General features: G+C 36.7%; 4 protein-coding genes and 1 pseudogene across 4 annotated transcripts; all 5 read left to right on the plus strand.

Moving 5' to 3' along the window:
- Positions 1 to 318: 318 nt before the first annotated feature.
- Positions 319 to 1,266, plus strand: LOC119987813 (beta-galactosidase 15-like; the record flags this gene model as incomplete). The annotated part of the gene is made up of 5 exons (XM_038832724.1): positions 319 to 483; positions 562 to 770; positions 853 to 919; positions 1,023 to 1,061; positions 1,213 to 1,266. Coding segments are annotated over exons 1-5 (534 nt in total), but the record flags the coding sequence as incomplete, so codon positions are not given.
- A 21-nt stretch (positions 1,267 to 1,287) lies between these two features.
- On the plus strand, positions 1,288 to 4,403 carry LOC119987814 (beta-galactosidase 7-like). The gene is made up of 12 exons (XM_038832725.1): positions 1,288 to 1,356; positions 1,453 to 1,541; positions 1,671 to 1,776; positions 1,882 to 1,969; positions 2,072 to 2,190; positions 2,282 to 2,443; positions 2,664 to 2,860; positions 2,939 to 3,042; positions 3,140 to 3,249; positions 3,340 to 3,567; positions 3,704 to 4,195; positions 4,299 to 4,403. Exons 1-12 carry the CDS (start codon positions 1,288 to 1,290, stop codon positions 4,401 to 4,403), a joined length of 1,869 nt encoding a protein of 622 aa, XP_038688653.1.
- Positions 4,404 to 5,039: 636 nt separating this feature from the next.
- LOC119990030 (calcium-binding protein KRP1-like) lies at positions 5,040 to 5,480 on the plus strand. The gene has a single exon (XM_038835841.1). The coding sequence runs from the start codon at positions 5,058 to 5,060 to the stop codon at positions 5,397 to 5,399; it is 342 nt and encodes a 113-aa protein (XP_038691769.1). The 5' UTR covers positions 5,040 to 5,057; the 3' UTR covers positions 5,400 to 5,480.
- A 4,701-nt stretch (positions 5,481 to 10,181) lies between these two features.
- On the plus strand, positions 10,182 to 10,853 carry LOC119987815 (annotated as a pseudogene).
- Positions 10,854 to 10,980: 127 nt separating this feature from the next.
- LOC119989592 lies at positions 10,981 to 13,996 on the plus strand. The gene has a single exon (XM_038835217.1). The coding sequence runs from the start codon at positions 11,268 to 11,270 to the stop codon at positions 13,908 to 13,910; it is 2,643 nt and encodes an 880-aa protein (XP_038691145.1). The 5' UTR covers positions 10,981 to 11,267; the 3' UTR covers positions 13,911 to 13,996.
- Positions 13,997 to 14,731: the final 735 nt, after the last annotated feature.

Here is a 14,731-nt window from a genome sequence, read left to right on the forward strand (position 1 = left end):
ATAACAACAAAAAGAATAATTTACATATATATTAATGATAATGAACTAAAACGAAAATAAGGACAAGAAGGATAATATATACATGTATAGTAATTGTAATTATATATATATATATATATATTGATGAAGATCTTGTAGAGTATCAGATCCAGAAGGATTTAAATACAACCAAGTCTAGTATGACTTGACATTTGAAATCAAAAAGAGTTCTTAATCCACTCAAATCTTTGCAGTACGTACACTATAAATACTTCACAGATTCATAAATTCTATCATTAGTTTCTCAAGTTTTCTTCATAGCTAGCAAGCAAATCAGCTATGGATTCTACAAAATCGCTATGTGCTCTTTGTCTTCTGATTCTAAGTTTGGTCACTTATGCTTGTGCAACACAAGTCTCTCATGATGGGAGAGCTATCACCATTGATGGCCAACGCAGGGTTCTATTGTCTGGTTCAATTCACTACCCACGAAGTACTCCAGAGGTATGATTAATCATACTTAATTTGAGTTTCTTTAATTTGGATTTGATTGATTAACGAGTTAACTTTTCGTCTAAGCAGATGTGGCCAGACCTTATAAAGAAATCAAAAGAAGGTGGATTGGATGCAATTGAGACCTATGTGTTCTGGAACGCTCATGAGCCGGCCCGTCGCCAGTACGATTTTTCAGGCAATAATGACCTAATTAGGTTTCTCAAGACAATTCAAGATGAAGGACTCTACGCGGTGCTTCGAATTGGACCTTATGTTTGTGCAGAATGGAATTATGGGTAATTATTGAAGACTAATTGTTTATTAACTTCATGTTGTTTACGTTCTGATTTTGTTAAATTTTTTTTTGGGTCTAATCAGTGGATTTCCAATGTGGCTGCATAACATGCCTGGAGTTGAGCTTCGGACTGCTAATGATGTTTATATGGTAATTAACAAATATATAGGAACAATTTTATTGATTATGATCTAAGTTTTTTAATTAACTTTTGCTTTGACTTAATTAATTATCTTTTCTTTTTCCTTAATAGAATGAGATGAAGAATTTCACAACGTTGATAGTTGATATGGTAAAGAAAGAAAAATTGTTTGCATCACAAGGAGGCCCTATCATCCTTGCTCAGGTACTTAATAATTTACATGTTTTATATTTGATCTACAGATTAATAAATATATAATTTTTTATGAATGATATATATATATATATATGTATGTATGTAGATTGAGAATGAATATGGGAATGCTATGTCATCTTATGGAGATGCTGGAAAAGCATACCTTAATTGGTGTGCGAGCATGGCTGACTCACAAAATATTGGAGTTCCATGGATTATGTGTCAACAAAGCGATGCTCCACAACCAATGGTATATAATTATATAATTAATTATATCCTAAATTCTTAATTAGCTAAAATTAATTAGCTTTAATAATTTAACTTGTGTGTTTTGTTTTGGGTTCAGATCAACACATGCAATGGATGGTATTGTGATTCATTTGAACCAAATAGTCCTACTAGTCCTAAAATGTGGACTGAAAATTGGACTGGTTGGTAAGTATATATCCAATTTAACTTCTTATATATATCTTTTCAATAAAAAAAACTTCTTATATATATAGATTTCAATTTTAATTATTAATAATTGTGAATGTTGCAATTAATTAATTTTATTAAATACAGGTTTAAGAGTTGGGGTGGGAAAGACCCACATAGGACTGCTGAGGATTTGGCATTTTCAGTTGCAAGATTTTTCCAAAGAGGAGGAACATTCCAAAACTACTACATGGTTTGTCTTTAATTATTTTGATTAGTTTTTTTTTTTTAGTGTTAATATTTTCATCATAACATAATAATTAATTAATTAATTATTGAATCGATGTATATAATTCAGTATCATGGTGGGACAAATTTTGGAAGAACTGCCGGTGGACCGTATATTACAACTTCATATGACTATGATGCACCTCTTGATGAATTTGGTAAGTTTATAACTTTATCTATATATATATATATATATATATATCCATCTATATATAATTTAATAGTTCTAAAATTTAATTTCTATTATTTATTTTGGGCAGGCAATTTGAATCAACCCAAATGGGGGCATTTGAAGCAACTTCATGATGTTTTACATTCAATGGAAAAGACCCTCACCCATGGAAATATCTCTACCATTGACTATGGAAATTCTGTGACAGTAAGTCTCAATTTCAATACAAGAAATAATATATATAATTATTTAGAATTATATATAGATATAGATATTATAATTATATCTGTTTTTGAAGGCCACTGTATATGCAACTGAGGAAGTGTCAAGCTGCTTTCTGGGTAATGCAAATGAGACTACAGATGCTACAATAGACTTCCAAGGCAATACTTACACAGTGCCTGCATGGTCAGTCACTGTTCTTCCAGATTGCAAAACTGAAGAATACAACACTGCAAAGGTAATTTAGTGAATTATAATCTCAGTGTTAGTTTTAGATACGGTCTTTGATCGGAGAATTTATATCCCATTTATCGGAAGGGATATTTTCATTGGACGGTCGTACCATTTCTTCTCGACTCTTTTCAAATTTAAATGTTGGTTGATTTATATTTCATTATAGTTATATGATGATTCAGAGTATCTAATCATGCATATTGTGATGTTGTATAATAACTAAGGTGAGCACTCAAACTTCAATAATGGTGAAAAAACCAAATAAGGCAGAGGAAGAGCCTAGCTCTCTTAAATGGTCATGGAGGCCTGAAGATACAGTGAAGACTGTAGTTCTTGGACAAGGGCATGTTGTTGCAAACCAGATAATTGATCAGAAAGCAGCTGCTAATGATGCTAGTGACTATTTGTGGTACATGACAAGGTAATTTTAACTTCTATTTTTTTAACCATTAATTTTTTATAATTTTTTTATAATTAATAATTTATTTGTTTATTATAGTGTGAACCTTGACAAAGCTGATCCAGTTTGGAGTGACAACATGACACTTAGAGTAAATGGCAGTGGTCACATGCTCCATGCTTATGTTAATGGAGATTATCTTGGTAATTAAATATAAAAAACAATATATATATATATGTTTATTTTATTAAATTAATCGTCAATCACTAATCTTTCTTCTTCTTTTCTTCCTGTTTTTAGGTTCTGAATGGGCCAAATATGGAGTTTTCAATTATGTTTTTGAACAAGCTATCAAATTGAAACCAGGAAGCAATGTGATTTCATTGCTGAGTGCCACTGTTGGCTTCCAGGTAAAATAATTAATTAATTACTATAATTTTCAAATTCTTTGTTTTAAATTAATTTTTAATTAATCTATGTATTTGTTGTCTTGTCCACAGAACTATGGTGCCTATTTTGATTTGATAGGAAGTGGGATTTCTGGTCCAGTTGAGTTGGTTAGTCATAAAGGTGATGAAACAATAACCAAAGACATTTCTGGTCACAAATGGTCTTACAAGACTGGTCTCAATGGCTTAGAAAGTAAACTCTATAGCTCTAATTCACCTGGTTCTTCAATGTGGCAATCAGAGGATTTACCCACCGACAAGATGATGACATGGTACAAGGTAATGTATACCAGGGTTGCGCTGATTTGACTATCCGAGTTTAGGGTCATTCAGTTATTCAAAGGGCACATTGGGTTTGTTCTCGGATACCCAAAAACAAAATAACATAATTTTGATTTGGGTTTTTTTTTTGCAGACCACATTTGATGCTCCATTAGGGACAGACCCAGTTGTTGTAAACCTACAAGGGATGGGAAAGGGAATGGCTTGGGTCAATGGACATAGCATTGGACGATACTGGCCGAGTTATATTGCTGAAGAAGACGGCTGCAGCGCAGATTTATGCGATTATCGTGGTCCTTATGACAACAACAAATGTGTCACAAACTGCGGTTCACCTACCCAGTCATGGTACCATGTTCCTCGATCGTTCCTTGAGGACGATGTGAACACATTGGTTTTGTTTGAAGAGCTTGGAGGAAACCCATCATATGTAAATTTCCAAACAGTTACTGTTGGAACTGCTTGTGGAAATGCCTATGAGAACAAGACTCTGGAATTATCCTGCCAAAATCGCCCGATTTCGGGTATTAAGTTTGCAAGTTTTGGTAATCCTCAAGGGGTTTGTGGATCTTTCGTCAAGGGAGATTGTGAAGGAAGTAACGATGCATTGTCGATTACTCAAAACGTAAGCTTTTCTCCTCCTTGTCCTCTTGCTGTCATTGTTTTTTATTTTAGCAGGTTTTTATGTATAATTGTGTAATACTTTTCTTTTGATTGTGATTGTGCAGCTCTGTGTTGGAAAGGAAGGATGTTCGATTGAAGTTTCTGAGAGTACTTTTGGGTCCACCAGTTGTGCTACAGACAGAAGACTAGCTATTGAGGCTGTTTGCTAGTTCTTTTTTCCTTCAAATATTTATTTATTTAGTTTGTCATCCACATTAACTTGGTAGTGGAGATTTTTTTAGTCAACCGAATAAGTAGAGTCAGATTAGTTTTATTTTGCGTCTTAATTTCTATTAGTATGTAAACATTTGCTTATCATAAATAAATTTTTTTTCGCAAGTACTTGATTTTTCTCTTTTGAATCAAACCTAACCAACATATAAGTATACAATATATACATACATAAATTCTCCTATTCGAACATATATATATGTAAGGACCTAAAATACGAACTATGTTTGGAAACACAAGTCCGCATGACCGAACTTTGGATACTTACCTTCCCCAGTTCCTCTTCCTATGCAACTTGGAACTTTGGATACTTATCTTCCTCTTTCTATGCAACTTCGAGGAAGGAGAGAGATTTGAGATTTGTAGTAGAGGTCAAGTACGAACTTGATATTGATATAGATATATGCCGGCACCAGCTTTTCCTTACACTTCCCCACAATCAATTACAATGTCTGTACATTTTCCTTGTCATTATCCAAATTTTATTCTTTCCTTGAACAATTCAAAAACCGACACACTTTCCACACCATCTGTGTGTATATATATGTGTGTGTGTGTTGATATTTGGAATTTAATTACATAATTGATCAACAATGGCAACCGAAAGTGGGGTTGTGTTTGAGGATTTCTTTCCTACAATGATGGAGAAGTTAGGGGCAGATGGGTTTATGAAGGAGTTGTGCAATGGGTTTCGTCTGTTGATGGATGAAGAGAAGGGAATGATAACGTTTGAGAGCTTGAAGAGGAAGTCAGGGTGGTTGGGTTTGAAGGACATGAGTGATGAGGAGGTAATGTGTATGATTAGAGAAGGTGATTTGGATGGCGATGGAAGTTTGGATGAGATGGAGTTTTGTACTCTTATGTTTAGGTTGAGTCCTGCCTTGATGAGAGACTCAGATCAATTGTTGGCTGAGGCCATTGATTTTCAATTTTGATGAAATGTAGGTTATGTTATGATCTATATATGTTCTTGTTCCTCTCTATTGATTTGATTTCAATGTAATTCAATTTCTATCTCCATCTCTTTTTCATCTAATCATCATGGCAATCATTCTTGTGTAATTCTGTGCTCTGCCCTAGCTAGGAATACCATGTAAATAAAGCAAACAGAGCGACAGCGACCAATAATGTATAGCCCACTAGGAGGGAAGTGATTATGGACGTCTTAAAACAGAGCCCAGGAAAGGCAGATAATACAAAATTGGGGGAGGGGGAGGGGGAGGGGGAGTGCCACCTTCAATGTATCCCCTTCTGTTGCAGTTTGGCGACACATCTTTTTATTGCCAAGTTGATCAAGTTGTGTCTGTCGTTCTAACGGGTGGGGCTACAATTTTTAGATTCACTTTAATTTTCAAATCATGGGCTAAACGCGTGATTCATTATTTTGATTTTCATAAAGTAGATTTTGTAAATAAAAAAGAAAATTAACCAAATTACTAAACTTTTTTTTGGTAAGTGAACATTGAATCCTAAACTCTAAAACTTAAACCCTAAATTTTGTTTTTGGTAACTGAGAAACCACCTAACCTAGCATGTTCTTTGGATAATTGAGTGGACATAAACCTCTAACCGTTAGAAAAACCCGCATCATGCCTACAATAGATAAGATTGGACCAAAATCTATGTGGGTAAGGGTTTGGAAGTGAGACAAGCCCACAGAACTCGGATTTCACAAAGAAATGTCACAGCTGATTAATTCAAACTCTCGACTTCAGGCACTGTAGACCCTAAGTCCGAAGAGATAATCAACTAGGCTATTGTCAAGTGATTACCCAAACCCAAAAAACACTAAATCCAAAATTAAAAAAATCAAAAACCTTGATTTGGGATTTGTTTTAAAAAACTATGATTTAACAAGAGTTTCGGGAAGGAATTATAGCCAATTCTAGCTAAACAAACCCCGTTCTAAGTTTTTTATGAAAATATTCCTTTTGTAAGAGAATTTTTTTTAATCAAATAGGCCTAGGAGTCAGTTGACCCTCATGGGTTGGGACTACAATTCTGCGTGACATAATGTATGAGCCAAAAATGTTTGCCCGAAATACTTGGATCCACGTTGGAAGGCCCACGAAGGCCTTGGTTAAGCCGGCCCAGACGTCCGCCCGGAGGCAAACCTACAAGAGGCCAACTTATGCCCAGATGGAGCGAAGGTCCATGACTGGGTCAAATGAAGGAGTGTACACATAAGGCCCACGACCCATAATGCCAAGATGGCCCCTATTTTGTTTTCAAGCTTATTCATGAAATGTTTTCAATGTTTGTGAAGCATAATGTGGCTTGTGGTGGTTTTGATGGTGGAGGGTTTGAGGGAGAAGTGAGGGTGCAGATGGGATTTTTTGGAAAAATTGAAAAAATGGGTGTACTTGAGAATGTTATGTTTTTAAGTGGGGTTTATTTAGATTGTGATGTACTTAACAAATCTAAATTATCAAATTGCTTGAGTGGAGATATGGACCAAAAACCCTTTATAACATTACTTAATTTTGTTTTTTTTTTCTTGAGGGATATATCATTACTTAATTAAGTGACTTAATCCATCAAAAAATTATAAATGCATACAAAAGCCTTTATCTTCATAATGTATCCTCTATATGTATTTTTATTAACATGATACATTAATATTTATGATAGATGACCCCGAATTCATAAAGATTAATGATCAATAAAAATGAATTTACGATGATTAATGTACATGATATGATTTTGTTCAATCAATGGGGCAGTATTTTGATTCTGTCCCAAGTCACACTTCTGCGACAGACTCACAATTTAAGCCGCCTTCCGTTTTCCCTACCCACTACCACTGGTGTAGTTCCAAGTTCGTGTCAGACCCACTTCAACTCCTCCACATATACGACATCGTATTGATTGGATTTTATGGGCTTTTGTGGTTCTGTGGTGCTTAGCCTAAGCAAATCTTGTCTGCAGAATCATGATATATCGTATTTTTTACTTCAAAAACTAGGCAATCAACTACATACACAAAACAAATCAAGCATGACACCGAAAACAATAATTCATATCTTTACCAATTAGAGAATTTGAAAAAGTATCAGAGAAAGATTTAGAGAAAGTGCTTTGATGGTGGGTTTTATGGGTAGTCGTTGTTCTCCATCACATTCTCAATCCTCTCAGAATTCTCAAGAAAACTTGATTGAGGAAAGGGGTATGGTGGGGTTTTGCGATTTGGAGATTGTGATTTCATGAGCTTTGGGCTTGTTTGGGAATGCTGTGAGGTGCTGTGAGGTGTGGTGTGGTGCTATGAGTTATAAAACTGTGGTGCTATTAGGTGAGTTGGAACGCAAAAAGCTGTTTGGCCAATCACTTTTAAAACTGTGGTGTGGTGCGGTGAAGTGTTTGGCGTATCTAAATTACGGTTATATTAGATGATTAATAATATTAATATAAAATCACTTAAGGTTTATATTGTACATTAATCTAAAATAAAATAATTGACCTAATTTGATTACGTAGGATAATTTAACACATATTGTAAGCGTTTGGGAGTGCTGTGAGGTGTGGTGAGGTGCTGTGAGGTAAAAAGCTGTGGTGCTGTGAGGTGAGTTGAAATGCAAAAACTGTTTGACGTGTCATAAAAAACTGTGGTGCTATGAGGTGTGTTGTAACTGAACATAGTTGCAACACACTGTCAAACTCATACATTGACTCATCAACATACCACATGTACTATTTGTTGGAATTTGGATGTCACATCAACAAAATCTGACAGATATCTTGTCGGGGTTGTGGCTCAGGACAGAGTAACTGAGTAGATATAAAAACGGCTGAGTTCATAATTCAAGGATATAATAATAAAAATGGAGAGAGTTGAAAGACATAAATGATACTTTAACTGTCCAAAAAGCTGAAAAAAGAACGTGGGCCAGCTAGATTTAAGCCCATAATTACCTCCATTCACTACTACGGTCGGCGGCCCATAGTTACTTCACGCCGAATGCCGATAATCGGGATGGGTTTCGTATTTAAGGTCGGTGCATCATTAAAAAAAAACCCAATCCAAATTCGAGCCCATATCTCCTCCTGATATTGCAATTGTTAGGGTTTCAATCCTTTTTTATACAATCCATCCTTAGGGTTCCGATTTGATTAAAGATGCGGCAGACACACTCAAGAATGACAACGACTTAGCCTTTTTCACTTCCGATGAGCAGAGGAAGCTCGGGTACGGAACCCAGAAGGAGAGGCCGGGTTTAGGACTCCACGAAGCCTTTCGACGCTTGTTGTCTTTGCTTGAAGGGCCACGTTTTCTGCGAAGAATGTATCCTCGAGTGCCTCTTGGCATAGAAGAAAGACAATCAAAGGTATTATTGCGTGGATGATTCTGTATAGTTTAGTGGTTATGACTAAAGTTATAAATTTCCTACCTTTTGCAATTATTAAGAGAGTGAAACAGCAATTGAATGTGGTTTTAATTGTTTACATGTAAAGATCGCGATGATAATGTTGGTGTGATAAACGTTTATGTTGAAGTGGTATAAGATAAGTTTGGGTCAGTATTGGTAGGATGTTAATTGATGATTGGTTGGCTTTAGTTGAAGGTATGAGAAATTGTGGATCAGAATATGATTACATGTCTTATCTAATGTGGAATAGCATGCCATTATGTGTTTGCTTTAAGAAGCTGAGGAGCAGTGGGAAGTGCGAATGAGTTCAAATCGTTGGTGTTGGTGTTGGTGTTGGATTTATGATTAGGATTTTACCCTCTCTACTTGGAAGCTTTAACATGTTGGTAAGGCATGTATTATTTGAGACTTTTAGTGCTGAGATTTCATTTACGAATGTCTCTTAATGGGATAGCGAGGCTGATAATGGTCCTGCACATTGTGGGACAGTAGAAGAGTGCTCGTCTAGCTTTTTCTTATTGTGTAGTTTGGGTGATAGTGAAGTTTTCTTTGTTTCAGGTTTAGTATTGGGAACCTTCCGTGTTAATGTGATCTTGGTCTCCAAACCTGTTTTTAGAATGTTATGGTGTTGTGAGAGATGTGCCCTTTTCTCCAAATCTGAAAAATGTCAACTGCACTTTGATTGGAGGGGAGGGTTTTGGAATCACTAAAGTATACTTTATGTCAATATTGTTCAGATACTTTATAATTCTAATTGTATGTTTTGCATTGGCAGACAAAACGAGAATTTTTGGCATGATCTAGCAAAGCTTGTTGAGTTATTTTTCATTGAGAGTTGAGACATATCGTAATAATAGGTAAGATTTGTTCTAAAAGCGTAATGATTGTTTTAATAATCTCATTTTACTAAATTTTGTCTTTTTTTGTTTTTAGTTTCTGCAATATCAACGCAATTAAGAAATCCTAATTTTTCTGGCGGATTAATGTGAAATTAAATTTATAAAGAATTTGTGAGATATGTATGATTTCCATCATAAGCTAACTTTCGTACGATAACAAGATAGCATAGCTACATTACATGGAGGAAATAAGGAGGTGGAAGCAATATTGTGATGCGAAATGGCATGATGGAAATCATATATATCTCGTAAATTCTTTATAAATTTAATTTCACATCAATTGGCCAGAAAAATTAGGATTTCTTAATTGTGTCGATATTGCTCAAATTAAAAACAAAAAAGTATAAAATTTAGTAAAATGAGATTATTAAAATTTAATACAATCATTAGTCTATAAGAACACAATCTTAACAGCTATTAGCATACGTCTCAAGAATGCATAAAATTTTGATCAATATCTTCCTATGAAGAGGAAGCTCTCGGGACAATGAAGGGATTTTGGCTACCCTCTGCAACGCAAGCTCCTGCCAAGGTAGATGCACCAGATAGCAGTAGGTCTGTTGAGAAGGGAATGAGAAGCTCAAGACCCTATTCACTTCACTGAAGACGCCACTGACAAGAATAAATCAAAGTTTCTTGATAAAATGTATAACTGCCCTAGCTGCAAAGTTACTATGATGAATGCTATGTCACTAGTTGCATTAAGCTCTCGCAGACTTGTCAGAGGTGCATTGATAAAGTTGTGGCTGTTGATAAGGCTTGTGTGCTGTAAGGGTTGTAACTTGTAAGGAGAGGAATCCGGTGAATTTTGCAAACTGTGGGACTGGCTTTGCTGGGCAAGGTAATAGTATTGAAGCAAAGGACTTCAAACATTTGGGTAGCGGCTCAGGATTAGTCCCGGGGAGACATGAATAGTAGATGTTGATCTACTGTAGACGTAAAGACCTGAACTCCCATTTGTTTTTCCAAGACAGTAAAGTTTATATCAGTCTCTGTACCATTTAGACATGAAATTGTTTCTTGATTGTAGAGGTTTTTGTACCATGTTGTCCGAATTATTATCTATTGCTTGCATATCTATTCACCACAGGTTTCCATGAATATGATGCGGCATCATTATGTGGCCTTCCTAGTTCCTACTCAATTCATTCTCCTCCTCTCAGTTTTTTTTTTTCTGGTTTCATTATCATTATTGAAAATGTAGTACCTTGTATGACTCGTAACCGGACCAGGTCCAATAAGAAAATGACCATCTTTTTCTGTGGGTCAAATTGCAACAGCGAGGGTCAGTTGAGGGTTCAAGTGTTTTTAAGATAAGAGGAGTCAAGTTGGCCTTCATTGGGAATAAGTCGAGGGTTTACAGTCGCTAACAGAAGAATGCAAGAGGGTAGGTACGGTTGATGACAAGAAAGGGAGAAACCCAGATAAACAGTTGACCAAGTAATATTCAAGTCTTTTTAAAGATCTGCATATAATTTCCATTAAATAAGTAAAGCTTCTATGCAGTCCGTATCATTGGCTCGATCTGTCTTGTAAAACCATGTCCTCAGCTAGTGATCAATTGCAGCAAACACATCCTAATGGAATCTTGAACATCCAGACAATCATCGACGAAATACCCACTTTGATTGCTCTCCTCACCCAAGCCAAGACATCTATTTCACCATCCACAACAGACAGCAGCAGCGTCGGCAATGGCCCTGTTCCGATACAAGCGCCTGAGAATAACAACGGTGGGATTTATAGCACCACTACCCAACACGACGGTGGGAACAGTAGCATTGACAGCAACAGCGTAGCCAACGGTTCCGTTTCTGAAATTGTCAACGTCGATAACAAAAGCGACAACAAAACCGATGTTGCGAACGGTTCAATTCCTTCGCAGACTACAGAAACTAACAATAGTTCCATTACAGTCGCCGCCGCCAGCCCTCCTGGTAGCAGCAACGAAAATACCCAAAACGTTTCCAACGGTTCGATTCCTTCTCAGACACCGGAAACCAACAATCATTCCACAGCCGCCAATAGCGCCGTCAGCGAAAGTGGAAACAATAAGACGAAAGAGAAGACTAACAAGGTCAAGAATGCCAAGATTGGGGACAATAATCACGATGTCCATCTTCAGTGGCGGAATCAGTTGGACAAGTTAGAGTTAGATCTCAGGTACATCAGAAGTGCCTTTACGAAACTCCAAGATTTGGAAGCTAATGTTAGCACCCAATTCAAGACTCTTCAGTCACAAGGCCTGAACCTCTACAAAGTCATCAATGCAAGCTTAACTAGCAATCGTACGTATGCAACCAAGCAAGTGGAGATCAACTTTCGTGCTCTCAGTGACATGATCATGAAGTTGAAGCTCCAGATCCCATCTCCACATAAGCTGTCTGCTGCAAGTTCTGTTGGTATACGGAATGTGGAGACAGGTAGCTGGCTGGTTGCACGCAATGAGATCGATGAATTGCTTAAACTACATATGAATGAGAAGTTCAAGGGTACTGCAGTTTTCAAAGATTTCCAGGAAAGTTATATGAGTCTTGAGATTGATTTGAAGCTCTGCTTGCTTTGCTTTGCCGTGTTTCCAGAGAATGCGGTTGTGAAGAGGAGGCTGTTGATGTATTGGTGGGTTGGAGAAGGATTGGTTGACCCTGGTATTGGTGAAGACAATGCTGCTGAGAAAATTACAGATGGGACTTTGAAGAAATTTTTGGAGAAAGGTTTCATTGAGCCTGTACTTGAAAAGTATAAGTTGGTTGGGTTTAGGATGCACCCATTGATTCGCTATGCGGTTATTTTTCTTGCAGAGAAAGTGGGGTTCTTCAATTTTGATTCTAGAGGTAATCCAACTGCCAATTTTTTATCAGAACTTTTATCATGTTACAGGGCTTGTTTGATGAAAACTGAGGAAGGATCTTCTCGGCAAGTATTAGTGAATAATCCTGATTTATATCCGGAGAAACTGCAATCTTTGTTCAATGTCAATGATCCTTTTCCTGATTTTAAGTTTGAGTGGTTCTCAAGATTGAGAAATGTCCATGTTCTTCATCTGGGAAGGTGGCAGAGCTCAGATGAGCATCACATTGAAGTAGAGGACACTGAATTCTTGAATGGTTTGAAGAATATGAAACATCTGAAGTATCTAAGCCTTCAAGGAATTTCTAGGATTAACGAGCTTCCTGATTCCATCAGGAAGCTTGCGAATTTGAGGATTCTGGATCTCAATGCCTGTCACAATTTGGATTTAATTCCAGATGAGATTTCCTTTCTCAAGAAGCTGACTCACCTGGATTTTTCTGAGTGCTACTTGCTTGATTACATGCCCAAGGGACTCGCTTCGCTTTCAGAACTTAAAGTCCTAAAGGGTTTTGTAATTAGTGATGTGAAATTCAGAAGTTCATGCACTCTTGAAGATTTATCAGCATTGGCAAACCTGAAGAAATTGAGCATCCACACAAATAAAAGGGAATTCCCAACAGAAGATGAGTTAAATGCTCTTCATCGTATGGCAACTCTGAAAAAACTAACAGTGGCATGGGGAGGTAAATCCATACAGGCAATATCAGGTAAGAATTCGAAGCAAGGTAGAAGTTCAGGGCAAACAAGGGAAGAGCGCAATTTGCAGACGAACAATAGTGTCCGGGGAAAACCAGCGGAGGCAGCCAGTGTAGAGCCAAACATCAGAGCCAATAACCCACAGCAAGACAATGGTGCTGCAAGACAAGTGCCAATCCAAAGTGCAGCTAAAAAGCTGACAAGAACAATAGCCTTCAAGCGAGGCAGGTCAATGGGGCGGGAACTTCCTCCACAACTTGAGAAATTGGATCTCCAATGTTTCCCAGGTACTGAATCACCTAGCTGGCTGATGCCTGGAAAACTGAAGTCTCTAAAGAAACTCTACATAAGAGGAGGGAACATGCGAAATTTGAGTCAAGCTCAGGTCACAGACGACACTTGGAATGTTAAGATTTTGCGTCTGAAATTCTTGCCCGAACTAAGGATGGAATGGAGAGAACTGAACCGCTCATTTCCAGACATGATCTATCTGGAGAAAGTCAGATGCCCCAGAGTGACCTTCTTCCCATGCAATGAGAGTGGAGTATGGTTGAACAGAACAATGATATCAAATCAACCTCTGGAAAAAGAACTAGAATTCACTTGGTCGTTCCTTGGGAGTAGAACCACATAGCACAGTGTATGTATGATAATTTCAGCAATTATTTTGAGTTCAATTTATTTATTTATTTTCATTTTTAGTGACTATTGTGAATTAAATTCCCTCTTATGTGGTTTTTGCATGGCTACTTTGCTGAACCGATGATAATTTCTTGTATAATATTTCTACTTTACTCCAGAAATAGCATTATACATGGATTTTTCTAGTGCATTAAGTTCATCTTGTAATCTGCTATAATTAGTGTCTCAGTGAGAAATAAGGCATGCACTTTCGTTCATTGACCTTACATTAACATTGCAAGCTTATAATATTCTTGTTTATGAGTTTCTTTCGATTGTTCAGCATGAATTATGATATGAAACTTTAAAGTTGTAACAAAGCAATGAAACTATATAAGAAGTATTCAGATGTATGGGTTGTGATATGAAGCAGAGCACAGCTGCAGAAAGAAGGAATAGCAGAAAGAAGAGAGAGTTCTCTCGTATTATCTTATTCCTTATTTACCATACTTCAATATATATACAGAATTACACTTATTACTGTAATTACCAAAGTACCCTTTTATACTTCTCATAACACTCCCCCTCAAGTTGGAGCATAGATGTTAATCATGCCCAACTTGTTACATATGAAATTAACCCGAGCACCAGCTAGAGCTTTGGTATGAATATCGGCCAGCTGATCATTGGTTCGTACAGACTTTAAAACAACTTTCTTCATTTGTACCTTCTCACGCACAAAGTAACAATCTACTTCAATATGTTTTGTCCTCTCGTGAAACACTGGATTTGAAGCAATATGAATCGCAGCTTGGTTATCACACCATAAGTTAG

The sequence above is a fragment of the Tripterygium wilfordii genome, chromosome 21 (assembly GCF_013401445.1).
Source record: "Tripterygium wilfordii isolate XIE 37 chromosome 21, ASM1340144v1, whole genome shotgun sequence".
Classification (NCBI taxonomy): domain Eukaryota; kingdom Viridiplantae; phylum Streptophyta; class Magnoliopsida; order Celastrales; family Celastraceae; genus Tripterygium; species Tripterygium wilfordii.